General features: G+C 34.9%; 3 protein-coding genes across 4 annotated transcripts; all 3 read right to left on the reverse strand.

Moving 5' to 3' along the window:
* Positions 1–1,228: 1,228 nt before the first annotated feature.
* On the reverse strand, positions 1,229–8,345 carry LOC111373564 (probable magnesium transporter NIPA9). The gene is made up of 9 exons (XM_022996113.1): positions 8,085–8,345; positions 6,705–6,803; positions 6,431–6,560; positions 6,225–6,310; positions 4,606–4,662; positions 4,476–4,534; positions 2,621–2,732; positions 2,242–2,390; positions 1,229–1,731 (listed from the first exon to the last, which is right to left on the reverse strand). Exons 1-9 carry the CDS (start codon positions 8,193–8,195, stop codon positions 1,512–1,514), a joined length of 1,023 nt encoding a protein of 340 aa, XP_022851881.1. The 5' UTR covers positions 8,196–8,345; the 3' UTR covers positions 1,229–1,511.
* A 1,466-nt stretch (positions 8,346–9,811) lies between these two features.
* On the reverse strand, positions 9,812–14,194 carry LOC111373565 (eukaryotic initiation factor 4A-14). 2 transcript variants are annotated; one of them, XM_022996114.1, is made up of 5 exons: positions 13,947–14,194; positions 12,907–12,967; positions 12,619–12,725; positions 11,150–11,580; positions 9,812–10,735 (listed from the first exon to the last, which is right to left on the reverse strand). In XM_022996114.1, exons 2-5 carry the CDS (start codon positions 12,963–12,965, stop codon positions 10,100–10,102), a joined length of 1,233 nt encoding a protein of 410 aa, XP_022851882.1. In that variant the 5' UTR covers positions 12,966–12,967; positions 13,947–14,194; the 3' UTR covers positions 9,812–10,099. The 2 variants fall into 2 exon arrangements, with proteins under 2 accessions (XP_022851882.1, XP_022851884.1); XM_022996116.1 differs by lacking the exon at positions 12,619–12,725 and adding an exon at positions 12,173–12,279 and having other exon boundaries at positions 13,947–14,188.
* Positions 14,195–16,082: 1,888 nt separating this feature from the next.
* Positions 16,083–20,570, reverse strand: LOC111373541 (conserved oligomeric Golgi complex subunit 8-like). The gene is made up of 10 exons (XM_022996085.1): positions 20,379–20,570; positions 20,137–20,289; positions 18,923–19,071; positions 18,762–18,839; positions 18,566–18,662; positions 17,616–17,704; positions 17,472–17,526; positions 17,231–17,369; positions 16,888–17,072; positions 16,083–16,482 (listed from the first exon to the last, which is right to left on the reverse strand). The coding sequence occupies exons 1-10, from the start codon at positions 20,511–20,513 to the stop codon at positions 16,141–16,143; spliced, it is 1,422 nt and encodes a 473-aa protein (XP_022851853.1). The 5' UTR covers positions 20,514–20,570; the 3' UTR covers positions 16,083–16,140.
* Between the last annotated feature and the right edge of the window lie 1,938 nt (positions 20,571–22,508).

Consider the following 22,508-nt stretch of genomic DNA (forward strand, 5'->3'; position numbering starts at 1 on the left):
AAGGTGGCTCTTTGCCTATAAGTAAGGGCATGTTTTCGAAAAGTTGTTTTTATGCAAAGCTGAAAAGCATTTGGGGTGATAGTATTTTGGTTTTATTAAAAAAAATAAAATTAATTCAAGAAAATGAAATCTCTACTCTTATTAATCTCTACTCTGAAGGGCCTATAAAAGATTTCTGTCTAAAAGATTTAGTTGACTATAATATCTTCAATTGGTTGTCATTTAAGTTTTTTCTATATATACGATTATTTATTAGTAAATGATTAAATAATTTTTTAAGCTAAGTAATTTTTTTGTTGGTTAAAATTGCAAGTAATTTAGCCTTGAAATTATTTTTATTTTTCTCAAAATCAATTTCAATTATAAATTTGGGATCCATAACTTGTAACCATTATTTAATTATACATTTCATTAATTTTTATCAAAATCTATTCAAATATCTATTCAAACCACCGTTTGGTACCCATTTTTTTGAAAATGCATTTTTCTCTTTCTTCTTTTTAACCACACATTCTTTATTAAAATAATATTACACGTAAATAAAAAAAATTTCCTTATTTTTCAACCATAAATTTCCATCAATTTATTGTTCTAAAATGCATTTTTACATGAAAATGGATATCAAACACCCCCTAAATGTAAGAGTAACATCTAGCCTTAAGTCAAAATTATTGATAAATATTTTAAAAGTGATATCATCACTATTTAATAGAAGAATTATGGAAAAGAAAAGTAATAAATATTTAAGGTGCACCCTTGAAATTACCAAAACAGGAACGGAGTGTTTGAAACGGTAGATTATTACCAAAAAGAATTTACTAATTTTCATTTATTATATTGCTAGTTTTATTAATTATTACATTCCAAAAGCACTCTAAAAATATTTGTCATATTTACATTATAATTATTTCTCAAGTATACATCAAGTCAAATCACGTTTGAGATAGATTCGTTACTAAATAAATAGTGCAATATATAAAATTTTCAAATTCTATATTAAGGAAGAGAACCATGTCAAATTGTATTATCGACTACTATCAATTTTCTATTCCGTACTATCCGATCTAGCATACATAACGTGCCATTATTTCAAATTATTTTAAGGATGTCACTATTTCAAAATAGGAAATGCCTTGCATTACAAACAGTATACTATCAGAAATTATGATGCTAAAAAGCCTAGGCACCCTCTTGGACAACAAATTTAGACCAATAAAAATGAATATACTGAGTCCAACAAAAGGAAGGAAATGTGATTAAATGAAAATATTCAAAGCTCCCTCTATAATGATATTTTTGTGCAAATGTGCCTCTATACAATAAGGGCATGTTTGGTACACAATATTATATTAGAAAAGACCAGACAATACAATGAACAAAATTTTAGTTTCTTTTTATTCCTTAACACTACCTTGTATTATCGAATCCTCCAACGAAACATGCACTAAGGGACCAAACATTCTTAAGAACCTCAAGAGAGTTGGAAACTTTGTATTTTTTCCTAAATCGAATCAATCTTTCTCTTTTGAGAGAGGTGATATCAGATGATGCAATGTACTTGTTTGGATAACAGTACTAGGATTGGTGTCTCTTGTGCGGGTTGAGACCGATTGCCTGATGCCAAAATTCCTCTCCGTCCCACTTCTTGACAAATGTTGCCATGGCTTTGGGAGGGCACGCGCCAGCCGAGTTGAAGCTACCAGTAGGATAACACCGACCAGAATAAATATCCTGCATTTGAAGATCTTGATGTGAACAAGTTTCTACTGTATTTTGACCAAATCCTGAAGATAAAAAATTGTAGGTAGGACTAATCGGTGTTCGGAAGATTAGACGCAGACATTTGAGACATGACTTCAACCAGAAAATCACACTTGTTCCCTATCTGGCAAGTGTTTGAAGATTAGATGCACTTGAGACATAGCTAATCACTGTTTGAAGATTAGATGCAGGCTTTTGAGACATGACTTCAACCAGAGAATTACACTCATTTCCCATCTGGCAAGTAAGTTCTGCTTATGGCAGATTAAAACTCCTACAGTCCTACTACTTATATTATAAACTCAAAAGTGCAGGATGGGGAAAAAGAAGGATTAAGAGAGTGAAGAGGAGAATAGAAGAGAATAAAAACGAAAGAGAAGAAAACACAAACTAAATCTAAACTAGTTTCCACATATTTGATCAGAGTTAGTAGCATGTTTCAAGAGGAATAAAAAAGACAAACGAATGGATATAGCATACCATCCAAGCAGAAGGGAAAGACGAGCCACTGGCGCTGAAGGCAATCCTTCACCCAATGCAAACATACCAGCAAGTACACCTGTCATGATTGATGCAACAGCAGCGCAAGTAGACAAAACAATTGCTCTCCCATGCTTCAAACCACGTGTCTATTTTGGAAGATTGAGAGCAATTATTATCACAAATACATACTCAATCAATAGCTACGTTACATAATACTATATGGCAATGAGATCAATCCTAAAGGAATAGTCCCTTCTAAGGGGCAAATAGATATCTGAACATGGTTTGTCTGAATGCAAATTTAGCAAAATAAACTAAGGATAGAAAGAACAGTAGCCTGATTGAGAGACAAAAATAGCACCGGCTTTTAAATTACCTGGTAAACAAATCCGGAACCACTGCAGGATATGCTGATTAATAAACAAATGGGTAGCAGTAACTTAGAAAACCCCTGCTCCATGAATACAAATCCCATCTTCGAACGAGGGCTTAATAAGAAAAAGACAAATGAGTGCATATATGTCCTTTGTGAACTAATAAAACGAGTGAGAAGTGAAGCCTAGTTTCAGGAAACGAAAACCTCTTTGAGTTTTTTGGAGAAATAGAGTTGAGTGTGGTGAGGGATTAATTCTCCACATAAATGTGTTGCTGTTGCACTCCAATCTGGTATTCACTCCAAAAAAAATAATAAAAAATAGAAAAAGGAATATCAGTTCAAGACTAGAAATTGAAACCCAGCCCGTTGTAGATTGATCTTACTGTCATGAGCATTGATACTCCCAATAAAAACAAAATTGCCTGTGCTTAACAAAAACCCAAGGTAACTTCCATTCAGCATTCTATTACCATAAAAAATTTTGAATACCTAATCTATGACGGATAACAATATTGTTTCCAGCTCAAGAATAGAAGAGTATGGAGCAAAATCCATAGCCCTCGGATACAGCTTTAAGAAATGAAGATACTCATCATTTTATGCATTGAGAACATTCTCAAGCTGTCGGGCAATTGTCTCTCGTGTAGGCACTGAACTAGCATGTTGTACCCCTCAATAAGCCAGCATTACTCACACAATGTTCCAGAACCTATTCGAGAGAGTGACTGCTGATCTCCTAACTTTGGTTAATTCAAAACTTGCACAATGAACAAATCAAGCTGTCAAGATATCCAGCATCTCAGCATTGATTGATATCGACTCCAAAAAGTACAACAGTAACAAGGTATTAAACAACTACACGAGCACAAAAATCATCTTCTCTTCGTGACTTAAAAGTACAGTGGCATTCTTTGAGCCTTCTTTCCCTTTTAGCCAGTCTTAAAATCATAAAGTATTGAAAGTTAACCCAATCGATATTAAAAATAATAAAAAATACTAGTGAAGTCATATTAACCCCCATCCTAGTGTCATGCCTTGGTGCTGAATAACCTCCCTATATTTGTGTTGACATTTGAACCCCAAAGTTACATAATATCAAACAAATTACACCACTGTCAAAGCTTGATATTACATACATTTGATGCAAGTCTTCTAAGGCCCCATTTTGTTTGGTATATTTAAGCGGATTTAATCACTGTCAAAATCAAGTAGATGTTGATGATTACACTGTGTAAAACGTTTTACCATTCATAAAGTTCAAGAATAATAGTTATGGTTATCTTTTCATAATCATTAATTACAAATAATTATAATTAGATAAAATTACCCAAAAAAAAAAGGCAAGTCTTATTGCACTTTTTCCACTTGAAGTGACAGAAATACCCCTGACTTAACCAACATCCTTCCCATCCTTGTTAAATGGGTTTGAAAATCAAATAGATTCTGAAACATTAAAATGAAAATATAACCAGATCTTACACCATGAAACTCTAATTACACTAATTTCACATCAGCTCTTCATTGTCCTCTAGATCAATGTTTGAAGTGAGAGATAAGAAAAGATGGTTGAGATCTTGTATATGTCGGCAATTACGACAAATCTCGGTTAAAGTTTGAGGGAAGATTTGGGAAATGAACCTCATTCCAAAACCAGGGAAAATTGCCATTAAGGCAGAACACACCAAGAAAGGGGTAACTTCAATGTCTTTGCCCCTAGAAATTATATGGTAAATTCAATCCAACCAATGACATCTTCATATGACCATAATTAACAAACCACAAGGTTAAACTGAGAGAAGAAAACCACAAAAGCATAAAAAGTTTCTTGTTACTAAAATTCAGGTAAAAAATGTACCCAAACAAAATGCCAGATTCCAAGCCATATATTATTTCCTCAACAACTTCATATTGCACCTGAAAGGGGAAAAATGCAAAAACGTGTCAGTCCAATCAACAATATACTTTATAAGGAACATAAGATTTACCAAGTCCTGTTCTCTTCGCCGGCATCTGTAAATACGAAGCCATCCATTAAGCAGTACCTGTAGTCACCAAAGCATTATAAAGGGGTCACTATTACAGAATAAAAAAGTAACAGCTTATTGTTTTTCCTTTTCTTTTAACCGAGAAGAAAAGTTAAAAGCATGTGACAAGATTCAAATGCCCAGAGGCCAATCATTACAAACACAGTGAAAATAAAAAAATAATTGCAACAAAAAGGGACACCTCCTCATTCCCCCCTCCAAACCCCCCGCACATAGACGTGACTTTTAAAATATAACTAAGTATGATCCTGGGCACTTTAACATTTAAATTTAAGATACCTCAAAACTAAGCGTCAGAGTAATAGTTAAGATGACCTAGAAAATGGAACATCCCTCCAGCTAAATGCTCTCATTTTAAATGACATGGAGTTTTAGGTGAAAGTTATTGGTACATCATGCAAATCCCCATTGTGTCGGTCACAAAATGATGGCCAAGAATTCTTGTATTACATAATTACAAAAAGGAAATAGAAGCATCCAATTGTGGATGATCGTAGTACAATGTAAACTTATCATAATAGTAATTGATGTTAACACCAATCCCACCCACCCCCAAACATTCTCTCAGAAGAAGAGGAAAAGAAAACAAGGGAGAGAAGAAAGAAAGATGCAAATTAAAATAAGGTCCCCATCAGTCATTACCAACTGCTACCACCTCTATCGTCCACCTATGGAATGAGTCACCATCTCCACCAGTCACCTCTCCTCTACAATTTGGTGGTCGTTAATCTAAAGTGGTGGTAGAAGTTTAGGGCTGGTAGTCGGAGAAATTATTGGCGGAAGGCTAGAATGGCCCAGTTGAGAAGAAAGGACAGCAAGATTGTGGTGATGGTGGGAGCCAGGGGGTAGATTTCTCTGGTGGTGAGATGCAAATGGGTTTGGGGCAAAACAATAATGGAAGGAAATGTTCGAAATTTTTAATATGGCCATGGTTAAATTTATTTATTCTCATTATTTCCATAATTTGATAAAACATCCCATCCCCATCTCCACCCTCAAGCTTGTTTGCTTGCCATATTGCTGATAGACCGACCATCCTGAAAATTAATCCGAGTTAAGGAAAGTCCAACCAGACACAGGAAACTAGTTGTGAATTCTACATCACTCTGAGAACTAAGCAAACCTATTTTTTTCTTTTAACTGCAACATTTTGGCATACAATTATTAGAATGAATGTAACTAATTGCACTAAATTAATCATGTCTCTCTCTTTAAGTTTTGATGCAAGAATATTTAACCAATCAAATCAAAGAAAAACTTGAGCAATCTGTAAAATTACCAGGAAAATGCCACATAACAGGATACAAAGAAGTATATGAAATAAGATCAAGGAATACAACAAAACATAACGTTTCAGATTGCAACAAAAATTTAACATATATCTGTAATTGACATTTAAAGCGCAAAATCATTAAGAATTAGTGTCCAAGGGTGTATGTAGCACCCTTTAACGGTATGTACTCGTAACAGGGTATATGTAATACTGATGCACATACAACATTTTAAATAATTATGAAATTGCTCTTATTGTCTGATGGTGAATAGGGTAAGATACCTACAAACAAGAATGCAACAATAACCCCCAGCCAAGGTAAATGGAAAATTGAGATAGATGAGTTTTGCTCCTCCCCTCCAGCACCAACACCTGTTGCATATAAAGATATATAATATTTAGAAATTAGAGGAGGACCAAATTTCAACTTCAAAATTATTAAGTAAGGGCATAAAGCATCTTCATTTTAGCGTTTCAAAGAGTTCGTATTACCTATAGTGCCGATGCCAGCCAGAGAAATTCCTATCCAGTCAATAGTATTCATGGTCTCCTTCAAATAAAAATGGGAAAAAACTGAAAGGATGGCAAGTCCGCAGCCAGAAACAGGTTGAACGACAGATACCTAGAATTGATCATTAACATTATGGGAGATGCATAAGCAAAATTTCATATTATTACCTTTAAGAACACATAAATTGCTGAACAGGAGAAAATTAGAGAGCTTGCTCGAAGTTTGTATAAAAGAAATTGCTCATAAAACATTTACAGGAGCTTGAGATAGTGCTCGCAGCATCAAGACAGCTCCAAAAATGTCCATCAGAAAGCCTATAATCCATGTTTTATTGGAAGCATATGTTTTTATGACCTACAAAAACAGATCATTTCAAAACACCCAAAAAATATTGAGTAGTAGAAGGAAAAATGTTAAGAAAGTTCAGAAGGAAGAAGAACAACGAGTAAGTTTTCAATATGATCAACAAACAGCTAACAATTTAGTTTGCTTAACTCCAGAAACTGAGCAATAAATAGTGTAAATGAAGTTATTTGGATTTTATATTTCATAATTATTAAAGCATTGATCAACTAAAAGTTGTTAAATGAAATTATATTGCTATATTGCTATTTTTAAAATAATAAGGGTATGTTCGGTAGTGATTATGAGAATTGATTTTTTGACCATTCGAAAGAGAAGTGGATCCAACCTGAGTGAAGAAGTCAAAAATGACGGCTGGAATAGTGAAATAACGGTTAAAAAATCAATTTTTTGAGATGAAAAATTGCTATCAAACGGGAGCTAAAATACCTTTTCTCAACTATTATCAAGTTGAATGCCAAGACAGGTCAAAATCCTCATCATTTATTCATTCATCAGTACACAATAATGTTGCTATTCCATGGTCAAATATAAATGTTCACACGAATTACTTTTTCATGTATTTTTCTTTGGAAGAAGTTAAAGACGTTGATAACTACTTTTTGTAGTTGATAGCAAAAATGAAGTTTCATACCATCGACCCCAAATTTATTGAGAAAAACATCAGTGGAACAATCAAAGACACATTAACTCATGCCTGACGCACTGAGATTTCATATTACAACCCAAAAAAGGCTTCCTTGCCTCGTATTTATATCGGAATTAGCCATTCCGGAAATGATTTGGCAAACTAAATCTGGAGATAGCTGAATCTTTCAACCTTGCGAAACTCGGAATATGCCATTTCAAACTCCATCTAGTCAATATAAACCCCATCCGCCATCAACAGAAAAACAGAAAATAATAACAAGTCATTTGCAATAAAATATCACATTCAAGGCCATTTATTAAAAAGACTCAAAGTAAGGGGTGCATTTCATTTGCGATTGCCTTTTTAATTCTTTCCTTACAAATTCATTTCATTCATAAAAAACACGAGCTTACACTATCGAATCATTCATAAATTCATTTCTAAATTAGGTAATCCAATACCGCAAAACACTAAACGAATCATTGAAAAGCAAGAGGAATTGAAAACATAATCTGTTTCTTGAAGGGGACGCAACAATAAATATCAATTAAAAACAGGAATGTATGAATCCAAGATTCATATAAAACAAAAACCAAGAAATGCAATACATACATATATTAGAAGAGAAAATGTGCACATACCTTGAGCTTCAAAGAAAGAGGAGGGAGAATGACGGTGCCTTTTTTCTGCAGGACTTTGCCTATGTTGTTGCCGGCCGTAGCCGCAATCGTCAAGCAGATTGATTCCCACATCTCTCTCTCTCTCTCTCTCTCTCTCTCTCTCTCTCTCTGTGTAACGATTTATACGCGGGACCTTTGTATATGGATATCGGGGTTAGAAATCTCTGTCTAATTTCGACAACAATCACTCTCCCAGTCACCCTCCATCTCTGTCTAATTTCGACAACAATCACTCTCCCAGTCACCCTCAAGTCTTCTTTTTCCGTGTTTGATGAGATTACAATAGTAGTCCCTTAAGTTTTGTTTCGTGTTACTCTAGTCCTCACCAAATGTTGTGCAGTGAACTCAGAAGGTCTCACTTTAGGTGTTGTATTAAAATTATAAATTAATATATATTTAAGCTTTCTGAAAAACGTTATATTTACGTCAATTAAATCATGGTTTAAAATCAAATAATTTAGTTTGACTTCGAAAATGAATTGGAATGAAATTTTTTCAAACCATTTGATTTGAAAATAGTAAAAAGCCGTCCAAACTGAACTATCAACATCCCTAAACATGTAGAATAAAGATTGTTACGTGTTGTCATACTTGGGCAATATACTTAGGCCTATGGCCCATTCAATCCGAGCCACGTGGCACTCCAGCCGAGATGGCATGTATGGCTAAGGCTTTTCATGTCGAGGCCCATATACCGAGGCCTTAAAAGCAACCGAACTCCCTATGTCGAGGCCTGTGAAGATTTCCGAAGCTCTGAAGCGAAAGTACTACATGAGTGGCAGAAGCCCCCAAATCATGAAGGAACGTTTTCTATGATCACCTCCCCCAAGAGATCTTCTACATAAAGATTTTGTTTGAATAATTGATAGAATGTTTACCATAAGTGTATGTGTTAAGTCTTATCATTAGCATTGGGGTTCTGCACAAACAATAAATGCGTAGCAAGCTAGCAAATCAAAGATGATGTCTAGGATTGACATTGAAGGGCTAATGCAAGAATCAAGACAAGAACTATATTTTACTCTCTTTCATAGTTTCTTACAAGACAATACGAGTTCATACATATTTACATGCACACTCATGAGCACCGATTGGTAATTATTGTACGATCGGAATTAAGAACATCCCGTCGAATTTCGAACGTTCTCGTCCTGCGTCGTTGAACTACTCTCACGCCCCTGATTCGTTCGTTCTAGACCGTCCACATGTCTTAGCGTGTAGGACATTCGCTTACGTGTGCGTGAGTGGGTCCGACATCTGTTGGCAACACTTTTTTGGGGTCAACAAAGACGTTAAAACGTCATTTTGTGCATGTAAATCTATCTCAAACCATGCTACAAAAGGCAACTCGACTTATAAAAGTAGTGCCCAAGAACAAGTTTACCTAACATATTAAAGTCCAGGTCATATACAAGTCAGCTCGACAAATAAAAAGTCTATCCAAGCTCCCAAAAAGTCAGCTCGTGCCTTAGATTGGTTCTCTCCCATAGCTCTATAGCTAGACAGCCGGTCATCCCACAAATGTTACAACATCTAGAGCTTTGAGAAGGGATCAATGTCCAAGATAGATCATCTAATTTTCACATATAGTCAACGTTTAAATTTTAAACCACCTGTTCGTTGAATCAAGAATCAGAGGAGACTACAACATTAGTACAAGAACATCAAAACGCCTAAAAACAAAGATATACAACCAACAAGCACAATTCATTTAAAGTAGCATATGCATACAAAATTAAAAATCCAATCTTAAAGACCTTATGAAGTCTAAAAACATCCAAATCTGCAGTTAATTTGGACAATAACATTACAAAAACAACCAAAATTTTGCAACAGCAAATTGAAACCAGAACAAAATTGGGAAATGGAAAGTCCCATCTGCAAATCAGGGGACTTGCATCTTCCCAATTACAAGTCGATTACACATTTAACTAACCTAAGAAATAAGATAATAAAATATTTAGATTGAAACGGCATTACAGGAGATCAGCGACATTGGCGGGCAGCTCCTCAATTACCACATTATAGAATTTCTGTATATCAAAAAGCATCCGGTCGTCATCTTTGGTAACAAAATTGATAGCAACACCCTTCCTCCCGAATCGTCCACTACGTCCAATACGGTGAAGGTAGTTCTCAGGCTGAGTCGGCAGATCATAGTTGATAACAAGTGAGACTTGTTGAACATCTATACCACGGGCCAAGAGGTCAGTGGTAATGAGCACACGAGAAGAACCAGATCGGAATTCCCTCATGATGATATCTCTTGTATTCTGGTCCATGTCTCCATGAGTGGCAGATACAGTATGATCACGGCTGCGCATTTTGTCAGTAAGCCAGTCAACCTTACGCCTGGTGTTAACAAAGATGACACTTTGGGTGATGGCCAAAGTCTCATAAAGATCACATAGAGTTTCAAGCTTCCATTCTTCTTTTTCGACATTAACATAGAATTGCTTGATACCCTCGAGAGTCAGCTCGTCACGTTTGACAAGAATACGGACAGGTTTATTCATAAACTTCCTAGTGATTTCAAGAGCCTCTGGTGGCATTGTCGCAGAGAATACACCAACTTGAATCTTAGGTGGCAAAAGCTGGAAGATATCATATATCTGAAAAGAACAAATCGCCATGTTTGAACAAAATATTGTGAACAGGGCTGAAATCACACTTCGGGCATTGTAATATCATTCAGAGAACTACAACCAAAGAAAACAGCATCAACCAACTGGAGGAGATGTTAAAATAATTTAACTCAAAAGTGATCAACAGTGGAAATAGTCATCGCATTTTAGAAAATGATATAGATAATTACTGACAAATAAAAATACCCAGAGGAACAACAATGTGAACAAAAAATTCACCATCTGAACAGTAAACAACATAACAAAATAAATTAGTAGAAATAAAAGTAAGCTGAGGCGAATATAGCCAATGTGTAAACAAACAGCAAAACACTCAGTTAGACAACAAACCAAGTTAAGGAACCACAAGGCAAAACAAATGCAAAACTCTAAAAAGCAGACCTGATCCTTAAAACCTCTTGAAAGCATTTCATCTGCTTCATCCAACACAAATATCTTAATGTAGTCAGGGCGAAGTGACTGCCTCCGCAACATGTCAAAGACACGACCAGGGGTTCCAACCACGACATGAACTCCACTGGAAAGAATACGCTGGTCTTCACGAACACTGGTACCTCCTACACAAGCATGAACCTTGACACCAAGATAGTCACCTAGTGCTCGCATGACCTTCTCAATTTGTTGTGCAAGCTCACGAGTGGGTGCAAGAACCAAAGCCTGGCATTCAACGGTTACATAGTCCAGCTGCTGGAGAATACCAGAGCAGAAAGTTGCAGTTTTCCCAGTACCGGACTGCGCCTGTTGAATTACATCAAGTCCCTTGCAAAAGGGAACAATTCCCCTCTGTTGAATAGCAGAGGGCTTCTCAAAACCTTGAAAAAATAAAGGAAAAAACACTTGGCCATATCAATTTCCAGACAGAACAGACCTGGTCTAATAAACACAATTGAAACCCACCTAAGGCCTGCCTCAAAGTGAGGCGTAAAATGCCTCAAAGCGCTGATTATGAGGCAATTTTTGGAAGCTTACACCTTGCACACGCCTCACAACACCGCCTCAAGGCTTGTGGCCAACAAAACATGAAATTCTTATTGACCCATTTTGAGAATAGCCCACTAAAACATTTAAAAACTTGTGGTTCTCGTAAGCCCACCTTGGAAATAGAACCGATTACACCTTTTTAAACATTGAGAACAAGCAGAAGAAAAAATAGAACTATTACAAAACTTATAAAGCCCAACAATATGGACTAATAAAAAGCAGTCCACACTTAGCAGACAGTTTACATTTACGTTCATACAGCAAAAGACCATACAAGTTGAATGGTGACAATTAACAAAGATGGCACTCCCACAGTTTCAATCTTGGCTTCACTAAGGAATTTAAAAAATTAACGGACAGTGTATATCATACTAAACAAATGAAGAGACGGTGAGAATAGAACAGATATAGCACTTTATTTACCATAAGCATAGATGCCCCTCAGAAGATTTTCTTGCAACCCCATAGCATCAAAACTATCATACACCTCATCATAACTTGCAAAGAATTCCTCACCATCAGCTCCAAGCCTGCACTCATTATAAATCAAATAAGAGTCATGTACCACATCATAATGGGACAATGTCATAAATAAAATCTGACATCATGGATCCCAAGGTTAAATTACCCAAAAAAAAAAAAGGGTTGAAACACGCTCTTCGAGCCTAAATTCAGTAACCTGATAATAATATTTATAATTCATACAGCAAAAGACCATACAAGTTGAATGGTGACAATTAACAAAGATGGCACTCCCACAGTTTCAATCTTGGCTTCACTAAGGAATTTAAAAAATTAACGGACAGTGTATATCATACTAAACAAATGAAGAGACGGTAAGAATAGAACAGATATAGCACTTTATTTACCATAAGCATAGATGCCCCTCAGAAGATTTTCTTGCAACCCCATAGCATCAAAACTATCATACACCTCATCATAACTTGCAAAGAATTCCTCGCCATCAGCTCCAAGCCTGCACTCATTATAAATCAAATAAGAGTCATGTACCACATCATAATGGGACAATGTCATAAATAAAATCTGACATCATGGATCCCAAGGTTAAATTACCCAAAAAAAAAAAAAGGGTTGAAACACGCTCTTCGAGCCTAAATTCAGTAACCTGATAATAATATTTATAACAGAAAACTTACAACTCATTCATTCTGGAATCATATTGACGAGCATCAAATTGAGAACCTTCAGTTGCCATGACTGCAAAAAGAGAATAAGAATACACCTCAGCACAGGCATAGATTAACTGCTTGACAAGGACATATCATTTAATGGAAACCAAAATCCTATAAAAAAAGTATGCGAAATTAAAAGAGGAACAAAATGTGTATCAACAAACAGAATGCATTTATTACTAAGTAAGAAATAAAAAATACCATCACTTAACATAGAAAAACAACAAAGAAATTAATGTGGTTTGACCTTGATTGTGCTACATGCCTATATCACTAGCAAATTTATACTGCAATGCTCAACTTTCCCTACAATCACCTAATGGGAAACAGTAGTCACTAAATGGTATTAAAGGTTAAAAAGATGATGATGATGAAAAATTTGTGTGCATAACAGCTGGTCTGATTCAAATATATAGTGAGCATCCAACTTGCTACTTGTGCATTTAATATCATTGGCTACAAAATAAGCAAAAGAAACCTACCAAAAATAAATTAATAAATAAAATTCTTTTAGAAAACTTTCAAATTACTAATAGCAGAAAGTGATAATCCATTGTTCTTCACACAATATTCAACCTCAAAAAAGCTCATTACTTTTTGGAGTATTTACTACACAAATATTTGGGAGGGGGGGGGGGGCATTTGCACATATAATCAACCATGTAAATTCAATCATTAGTGCAAAACACAAAAAGAAGACGACAAAGAAAAGCTTAAATCTTTATATTCATAAAATATGTAAAAAATGGTCTAATTTTTAAAATTAAATTAACAATAAAAACATACGATCTTCAACACAAATAAGGCCAAAAACCAAACACGCCCAAGTTTTAGAGCAAAACTCAATAAACAAGCTCTGTTTCATCACAGATCAATTACCAAAACACTTAACATATTCTGTCCACTTAAGCGTGCGATATATATATGTGTGTGTGTGTGTGTGTGTGTGTGTGTGTGTGTGTGTGGAGAAAGACATATAGACAAGAGGCGGCGAATTGATTTACCTGTAAAGAGTAAAAAATTGATAAAGTTTCGAAAAAGAGAGTCTACGGAGTGAGTGCCTTTCGTGAATTATTCCGGAACTCCTCGAATCTACGCCGCGAGTGGTAGGAGAGAGAGACTGAAAAACAGAGCGAGATGAGTAATTTCTTAGGGATTAGGATTTGCTGCTTTTTGTCCTGTTTTGATTGAAGATTTACGATTTGGCCTCTCTGCGTCTTCATGAGACGGCGTCGTTTCGAGAGTTCTGTTGGATGGGTGATGTGATTGACGGCGTTCGGTTTTATCTGGAAGAACAATAGTTGGGCCTCTAAAGTATGGGCCCTGATCAGTCCCTGTCTTGGGCCTAATGAGTCCATTACCAAGCATACATGGATAACGGATAGGAAACTGACACAAATAGTACTATAATTATTTAATTATACTCTATTAGTCTTTGAAAAAAATTTTTTTTTGATTAAATACACCTCGAGTTTTTAAATTTATAGAAGTCCTTAAAAGATAAGTGAATACATGCCTCCAACAGTCGTCCGTCTATTTTTTTAAAATTATTTTCTTACTTATATTATTTTTTGTTTTTATTTCTAATTATTTTAAATAAGATAATAGGTAAAGACCTTTTTGCATTTCTTTAAATTGGTCAAATAAAGGCCCATCCCGAATTTTTTTGGTCAATTAATCAATTTCTTTAAAATGTATTTTTTTGAAAAAATGTGGCTCAAACATAGCCTCAAGCTGGTAAACCCACCCTAAGCCAAACCATCCACGAACATACTCTTCCCAACAAAATATTATTGATTTTTAGTATTTATAATTTTGAAAATTATATTTTTGTTGAAACTTAAATTCTTTTTATGAAGTTTCTATAAGTTTCCAAGGTATGAGTTATGATATTTACTTGTTGATCTAGAATAATTAAATAATATTAAAAAAATCTTTATTATATTTAGGTACAACTAGGTTCAAAAGGCTTGACACTTTACATTTACGCCACGTCATGTCTTTTACCTTTTAGATACTTGGTTGAAGGTAAGTTTAATCAAAATATGGAAAGAAGTAAAATGACAACTTTTGAATGAAAAATCAAAGAATACTATCTGCATGACCTTGGAGCATGTTTGATGCATAGTAGTTAAATGGACAATGTTTCCTTTTTTCATAATATGCGGGGATATATTCGTTCTTTTCGTTTTCTTTTTTTTTCTTTTTCATAATTCTGAAATTTCATGTAACCTAAAGCTTGTTTGACCTTGAGAACAAAAAATTCTTAAGGATGATTGATCCTGAAAATATCTTCCTGAAATTGTGAATTTCAGGCTGTCTAAAATAGTGAATATTGTTCGCTGCTCGACCAACTTCAGTCTCCTTTCAATAAGCATATTACAAGCTTAGTCAAAAAAGCCAAGTCCTTGTATGATCATCATTTTCTAAAATCCATTTTCCTTCAAACTCATTTTCTACAACACATTTTATGAGATCCATAATTTTTATTAATTTTCCAACTACATCGTCAATTTTTTTCAAAACTTACTAAGCCCTTTTTTGAGCCCCATTCTTTTCATAAGAATGAATTTTTTAATAGTGTATTGATAAAAGATGTGTGGTTAAAAAATTTGAATTTGTGAGTAATATTATTTTATTAAAAGATGTGTAATTGAAATTATGTCAAAATACTATTTAAAATTTTATTTATTTTTTTCTTTTTCAGAGAATGAGACTCAAACAGAAATTTTGATTTTTACCTAAGCGAAATGGGCTAAATGCATTTGCAATCAATTGCTCCTCAACATCAACAGACTATGATCCACCAGCAGTAAACTAAAATATTCTTTAATTCCATCGCAGAGGCTTGCCATTCAGGATACTTCTTCTAAGATGGGGTTAGGGTAAAAAACATAGTCAATCATTTTAGTCACCAAACTCTTTTTGGTTCCAACTTGGTCACTCAAATTTCTTTCCATTTTAACCCCTATTTGATAGCCATTTTTTATTTTAAAAAAAAGAAAGACAAATGAGTTTTTGAATAGTAATTTTTTAAAGAATGCGTGATTAAAAAGTAGAGGAAAGTTTTAAGTTTATGCGAAAAATATTTTATTGTGAGGATGTGTGGTAGAAAATAAGTATGCATTTTTTTTTTTAAAACAACAATCAAATTGGATGGAGGCTTGGTACCTTCAGGACAGTTTCACTGGTATTATACTATATCTGCACTTCTTGATGTTGCGGAGCCAAATTATCTTCATTTGTTACCGAGCTTCTAGTTTCTGGGCTGATGTTATTTTGCTCTTTTTCCTTTTCCTTTTCACTATCACTTTCTGCTTGTTCATCGGAATGTACAACCCCATTTTCCGCCACAGGCAGATTCCCATTCTCTGACATGCTCTTGGAGTCCACATTATGTACTGATTTTGGTAGTGATCTTGAGGGAGAGGTTGCCAATAAGCGATTGATCCCATCAAACAAATTCTTAGCATCTGCAATCAGAGCAGCCCCGCCAGGGTAACAGCGACCAAAGCAGGTGACGCAATGGGGAAAAGCAACCTGAAAAGAATTCACACAGAAATTTAACTTGTTATTTAGGCCCTGTTTGAGCCGCATTGTTTTAGAAAAATACATTCTTAAACAGTGATTTGACGTCATTTCCACCACACATTCTTCAATAAAATAATATTACACACAAATCCAAAACTTTTCCTCATTTTTTAACCACAGATGCTCCATCAATCTATTATTCCAAAATGCATTCTTTCAAAATAATGTGGCTCAAACACACTCTTAAAAAAATAGAATGTTTAATTATGCTTAAAATTTATTTTTCTAGAAACTTTCAACAGAAGGTTTATTTTAGAAAAAGAAATAACTTCGACAATCATGTTTGGCGAAAAAGTAAGTTTGACTTGCTTTTAAGCACGCCAATGTTAAAGCTATAAGTGGGAATAAACTCACTTCGATAAATGCTTGGCAAAGCTTAAGGAAAAGAGAAGATTCATTGTCCCTGAGCATTCTAGTTGTTTTATATCTCAATAAAGAATCAGAAACAGCCTGCAGTCCCTTAACTAACTCTTGAGCAAGCACATTTTTCAAACTTAATGGAGCACAAGGACGTAGTTCATTCATAGCTGCTGATATACCTGCCACCACCAGACAGAAAGTGCAACTAACACCAATCATTAGCTACAAAACAGGAATGCATAAAACACTTCCTAAATAAGACTACAATATTTAGGTAACAACCATAATTTACTCAAAAAGTCTACAAACAGGTTGACCAAAATTTAGAGAATCTTACCATTTATAAAAACAGCAAGAGGTGGATGCTCCATAAGATTAGGAGGAGGTGAAATATCATCCTGATTTTCTTCACCAAAACTGCTGGCCGGAAAGCCAACTGCTGGTAATGGAACCCAACGATGAGAATCCAACATTAACTGGAATAAATTAAGACAAACATATTACAAAACAGATTATTGCAGGCAGAGGAATAACATAAAAATATTATACTTGTGAATAATATTTTTTCATTGGTCTACCTGAAAATTCTCAACAGCTACGCTCATATTCTTTGAGAATAAATTAAGGACTGCTCTGTTATCATCCAAAGACATGTATAGTGAGAGCTTGTCCAAATATAATAAACAAGTGAATAATTAAAGAAATGTTGAATGTTAATTTACTCTTCAAATAGAGGTGGAAGCAGGCTGCGAAAATCTAACCCAACCCAGCCGAGACCCATGGCACAATACTGGCAACCACAAAGATATAAAGGTTATCATCTAATTATGGATAGAACATATCGCGATATACAGAAGCTCGTTAGGATACCCAACATAATAAGAAGCAATCATGGAAACACAAAGTCATAAACCTATTTGATTCAGAGGCATCTTCTCCAATGCAAGGATATTCAGTTCATCTCAGGCATTTAAGCATGGATAAAAGATATAGTAATTGACTATTTAATACATTTTGATAATTTTTTGGAACTATCCAGACCATCAAACAAATACAGTAGATATCCCCATCAAGAACATTTAAGAAAACACAAGGAACAGGAAAGCTCCATCTTTTTTAAGCCTTTTTTTTTTTTTTTTAATTTGGTTTCCGCCATGCGTTTGGTGGGATTTTTCTCAACAACTGATATTAGAACTCGCAGTTCAAACTCTAGGATTGTGCTGAATATGATGGTAAGTTCAATGTTTGAAGCTGTAGCTATGGTAGTAATTGAATCACACATAAGTATAGCTGTGGCGATCAAGTTATACTGATTGAATGACACCAATGTGGAGTTGCTATGGTCAAGGCACATGTGGAGCTATGAAGATCGACTTGCGAAAGAGATGATCTTCGTTTCTTGTCAATGTTTGAATTTAGTTCCTCCTACTACAATTGATGTGACTGTGGGCCTGTGGCCACCTTCTGGTAAAGAGGGCTGTAGGGGCGGACGCAGAAATTTTTAGTTAGGAGGGCTCAATCAAATTTTGTACAAATCGAATACTTTGTTCTTGATTTTTGAATGATTTATACTCGAACTGAGAACATGCAAATTTACATTTAAAAAGCATTTCTTCATTAACATTTTGCTCATCATTTTCATCATTTTGATTTCGAACAGTCAATGTCAAGGTACCTGAATGTTTGATCTGAGTTTTTGGAGAAGCTGAGAAAGAAGAGACTGGGTGGTTTGCCGAACTTCTGCAGCAAGAGCCTGAATCACTGGAATTCTTTTTTTGAAGGAAAACAAAGAGAAGAGTACCTTCATAAATACGTTGACAGGATAAAACAAATGCGTGTTGGTGAATAGAATTAGAGACAGAACTAACTTTGGGTGCATTGTTGTAAGTTTTACTACATATGCTTCTAAATCAAGAGCTTCATCATAATTCCCATTCCGTACACATCTACCAAAAGATAAAATTCAACTGTTACAGCATTAAATATATAAGATAAATAATAAGGAAAACGAACAAGTTTAGAGATGTACGTGTCCATAAGCTGAGGAATTTCAAGCAAGTCAAGCAAAGTACTACTATTGGCAAGCAAGGTTTGGTTCATCTTCCTCTTCTCCAATATTTGTTCTGCTGATTCTAGAAACTCAGTGCAACCAGAAGTTAACTTTGGGATTTCAGCTATCTGTAAAAAAAGAAATGAAACTACAATGAGCATAATTGTTTCAATTCTTCATATTCTCCAGATGAGCATCGAAGAGCATTGAAAAAAACCTAATTATTTTGATTGTTTCTAACTTGAAGTCTCTGGTCTGAAAAGCTAATATTCACAACGGATTACTCTTTAGACTACAAGGTCAACAAATATTCAAGGTAAAAACCATTTCCTTGAGCCATTCATGCCAACGCTTGATACAAATTCAAACTTCTTCCACTCCCATTTACTTTACTCCAATCATCAGTTGACTTGTTAACAATGCACCGGGTTCAAAAAAATAGAGTTGGATCAACAAATTGCAAGCATAGTTGTTAACATAGCAAGTTTCCACTTTTATTTTGCTCACACAACTATAAACTGCATTAAGAATGCAGCAGCCTTTTCACAGTGTTTGCAACAAAAAGAGCAATAACATTCACACTGTCCCATTGGATAACTGTTGTACTTCTTATACGGCACGGCCCAACAATCAAAACTAACTAGCACACCAATATGACATGCATCTTTGTACTACAGAAAACACAGATCGTTTCATTTTTTTTTTCCCCAAATTAAAAGTCTCCGATGGAGAAAACAATTTCTATTCCTTAAGCGAAATATACCGCAATACTTCCCTTCACAACATCAAGCTACGTAAGTTTCCTACCGTGACAAGTATGTCACAGCAATCAATAATTACTACTGCTCAGAATATAACACATGAATAGCATTATTTCAACAAGCACTACCATTTTCCCTCACGAATTGGCTTAAATTAAATTAAAACAAGAAGCAGCACTTCATTTTATTGAGGAGAAACCCACCCCCTTCACAGAAGATCTTATTCCACAACTTCACCCATAGCTTGCATTTTATTTCGATCAAATTACCAACTCAGTCCAGTCATTGAAACTCAATATCAATAATTATCTCACATTACAATCATATTTTGAATTATATATAAATCATAGGACATAGTCGCAAACTGAAATTTAACCCAAAATAATAATAAAAAAAGAAAAAGCAACAACAACAACAACAACAAAAATCTACCAGAGACTCAAGGTGTTTATCGATAGAGGAAACCTCCTCCCGGATCTCGAGCAACGCATCGGCCGCTGCAATGAAAGCGCGATAATTCCCCACAGCCACCTCCTGCATCTGCCTCCGAATTCTCTCCGTATCTACCCTTAATAGCTCCGGCTCCTACTACAATCAGACCAAAAAAACCGTAAGATAAATACATAAACGAAAAATATATATCCGTGTTTGTTTGTGAATTGAAATGTTGCGACCTTGTGGAGGCGATCGAGAGTAAATGAAAGGAGTTCGGAGACGTAGGGCTGCTGAGAAGCGGAAGCGAGTGGGAGAAACCCCGCCATCGCCGTTTCATCGTTCGCCGGACCTTCCAGTGACTCCATTGTAGGCATTTTGAGAGCTTAAAATCATATAATTTCCTTACTCGCGCTAAACTAAATATGAGATCTGTACAGTGGTTTATTAGATCTTTCCAAATTGGGGTCTAGAAAGATGATTTTATGTTTTATGGGTGTAATTGAATATTTTGAAAGTATTCGAGGATCACATTGTAAATTTGACAAAATACTCCATTGCTTGGAGTTTATGACCATTTTGATCTTTTTATAGTTTTGGCAAAACTCTTGAATCGAATCAGACTCGAATCGAATTGAATCGAGCGATTCTTTTTAAATTAAATACTTGAAAGATTATCTGAATTATGAATCAACGCGTTCAGCTCGATTCTAGGTTCTAGATAGAAAAAATCGAAGAACCGAATAAGAATTGAATTTTTATAAATCATTTATTTTAAATAAGTCAAATTATTTTATTTTTCTAAATAAATTTGCTAATTAATTAATTTAGCTCAAACCCAAAAATATGCTTTTTCTATAAAAAAAAATCATATTTCAAGTGTATTGTATGCACCAATTAAAAAATCAGGTAGATAGTTTAAAAATTCCAAATCCGGGTATATGTATAATTAATTAAAAAATATTATTAATGAATAGTCACAGATAAATAAATAAAGGTCACAAGTACATAAATAAATGTCACAATTAATTTATTGATCACATATTATCGAATTAATCAATCACGGATTTTTTCGAGGTCACAAATCAAAAATTTTATAGATCACAGTTTATTTCATTGATCACAAATCAAAAAATTATATACTACAATTTATTCATCAGTTACAAATTTTTAAAGTTGTTGATCACAAATTATTTTTTAGTTACAGATTATTAAATTTTAAGATCAGATAACCAAATAAGTGGTCACATATACAAAATATTGGATTACATACCATCGCCACTTGCGATCACCCTTACCTTGCCATCACCACCACAACCACCACCATCAATTGTCGCCACCACCACTGTAAAAAAAAATTAATAAAAAATTAAACAAATACCTCCGCTCCCTACAAATACCACAAAACAAAACCACTACCATAGTCGTTTGTACCACACCATCAATAAAAACCACAGCCACCGCCTGCACACCACCACCACCAACAAATACCCATATCCCACGCCATCCCATCCACAATCACTGTCACCACTTCCACAACCACCACCACTTCCTTACCACCGCCAACCAACATCACATTCACCATCACCCAAAAACAAACAACAAATTCCACTACCAACACTACCACTACAGCCATCACCAAGATTTGAAAATACAACCAACAAAATCCCAAAAATCATTAACTACAGATCAAAAAAGTGAGAGATAACACCTAAAAACCCCAAAATCCCCTTCTCACGCTGGCACCAATCGCCATTTGAACTTGCAAGTGCCACATACTTTTGCCGTCATTCGCACCAATCATCGTTTGCATTGCTCGTGGTAGTGTCGGTTGGCGCTCATCACTACTGTGTCGTCGCCATGCTCATACACCTAACTGGAGTTGAGAGGAGATATGAAGAGGGAGATGGTGGAGAGAGAGAGACGAGAAATAAAGTGTAAAGAAGATAGGAAAAATGATTTAGGATTTGTTTGGATTAGGTAGGGTGGGTATAAATAATACCTAATTTTTTATTAAAAAGCCTTTCTACCTGATTTTTGCACTGCCATCTTGAAATCTTGGATTTTTGTAATTCCCTCTTTTCCTAATTCTAATTTTCAGTCTAAACTCAACTTAATTAAATTGACCTAAGCTTTTATCTAGGAGTGGGCTTTTTTTCCCCAGAACTAGTGGAATCGGACCAAAATCGTTTGGGATCGGTCGGTTCGGTTCCAGATCTTCTAAACAATAATTTGATTTTGGGACAAATTATTAAGAATAAACCGGTTCTTGATTCTAGTATGGGAATCGTCGGGAACTGAACGATTCTCATAGAATTTTTTTTTTTTTCCTTTTTTTGGGTAAAATATATTACTCAATCTCCAATCACTTT

This window comes from Olea europaea, unplaced genomic scaffold (genome assembly GCF_002742605.1).
Source record: "Olea europaea var. sylvestris unplaced genomic scaffold, O_europaea_v1 scaffold1142, whole genome shotgun sequence".
Classification (NCBI taxonomy): Eukaryota; Viridiplantae; Streptophyta; class Magnoliopsida; order Lamiales; family Oleaceae; genus Olea; species Olea europaea.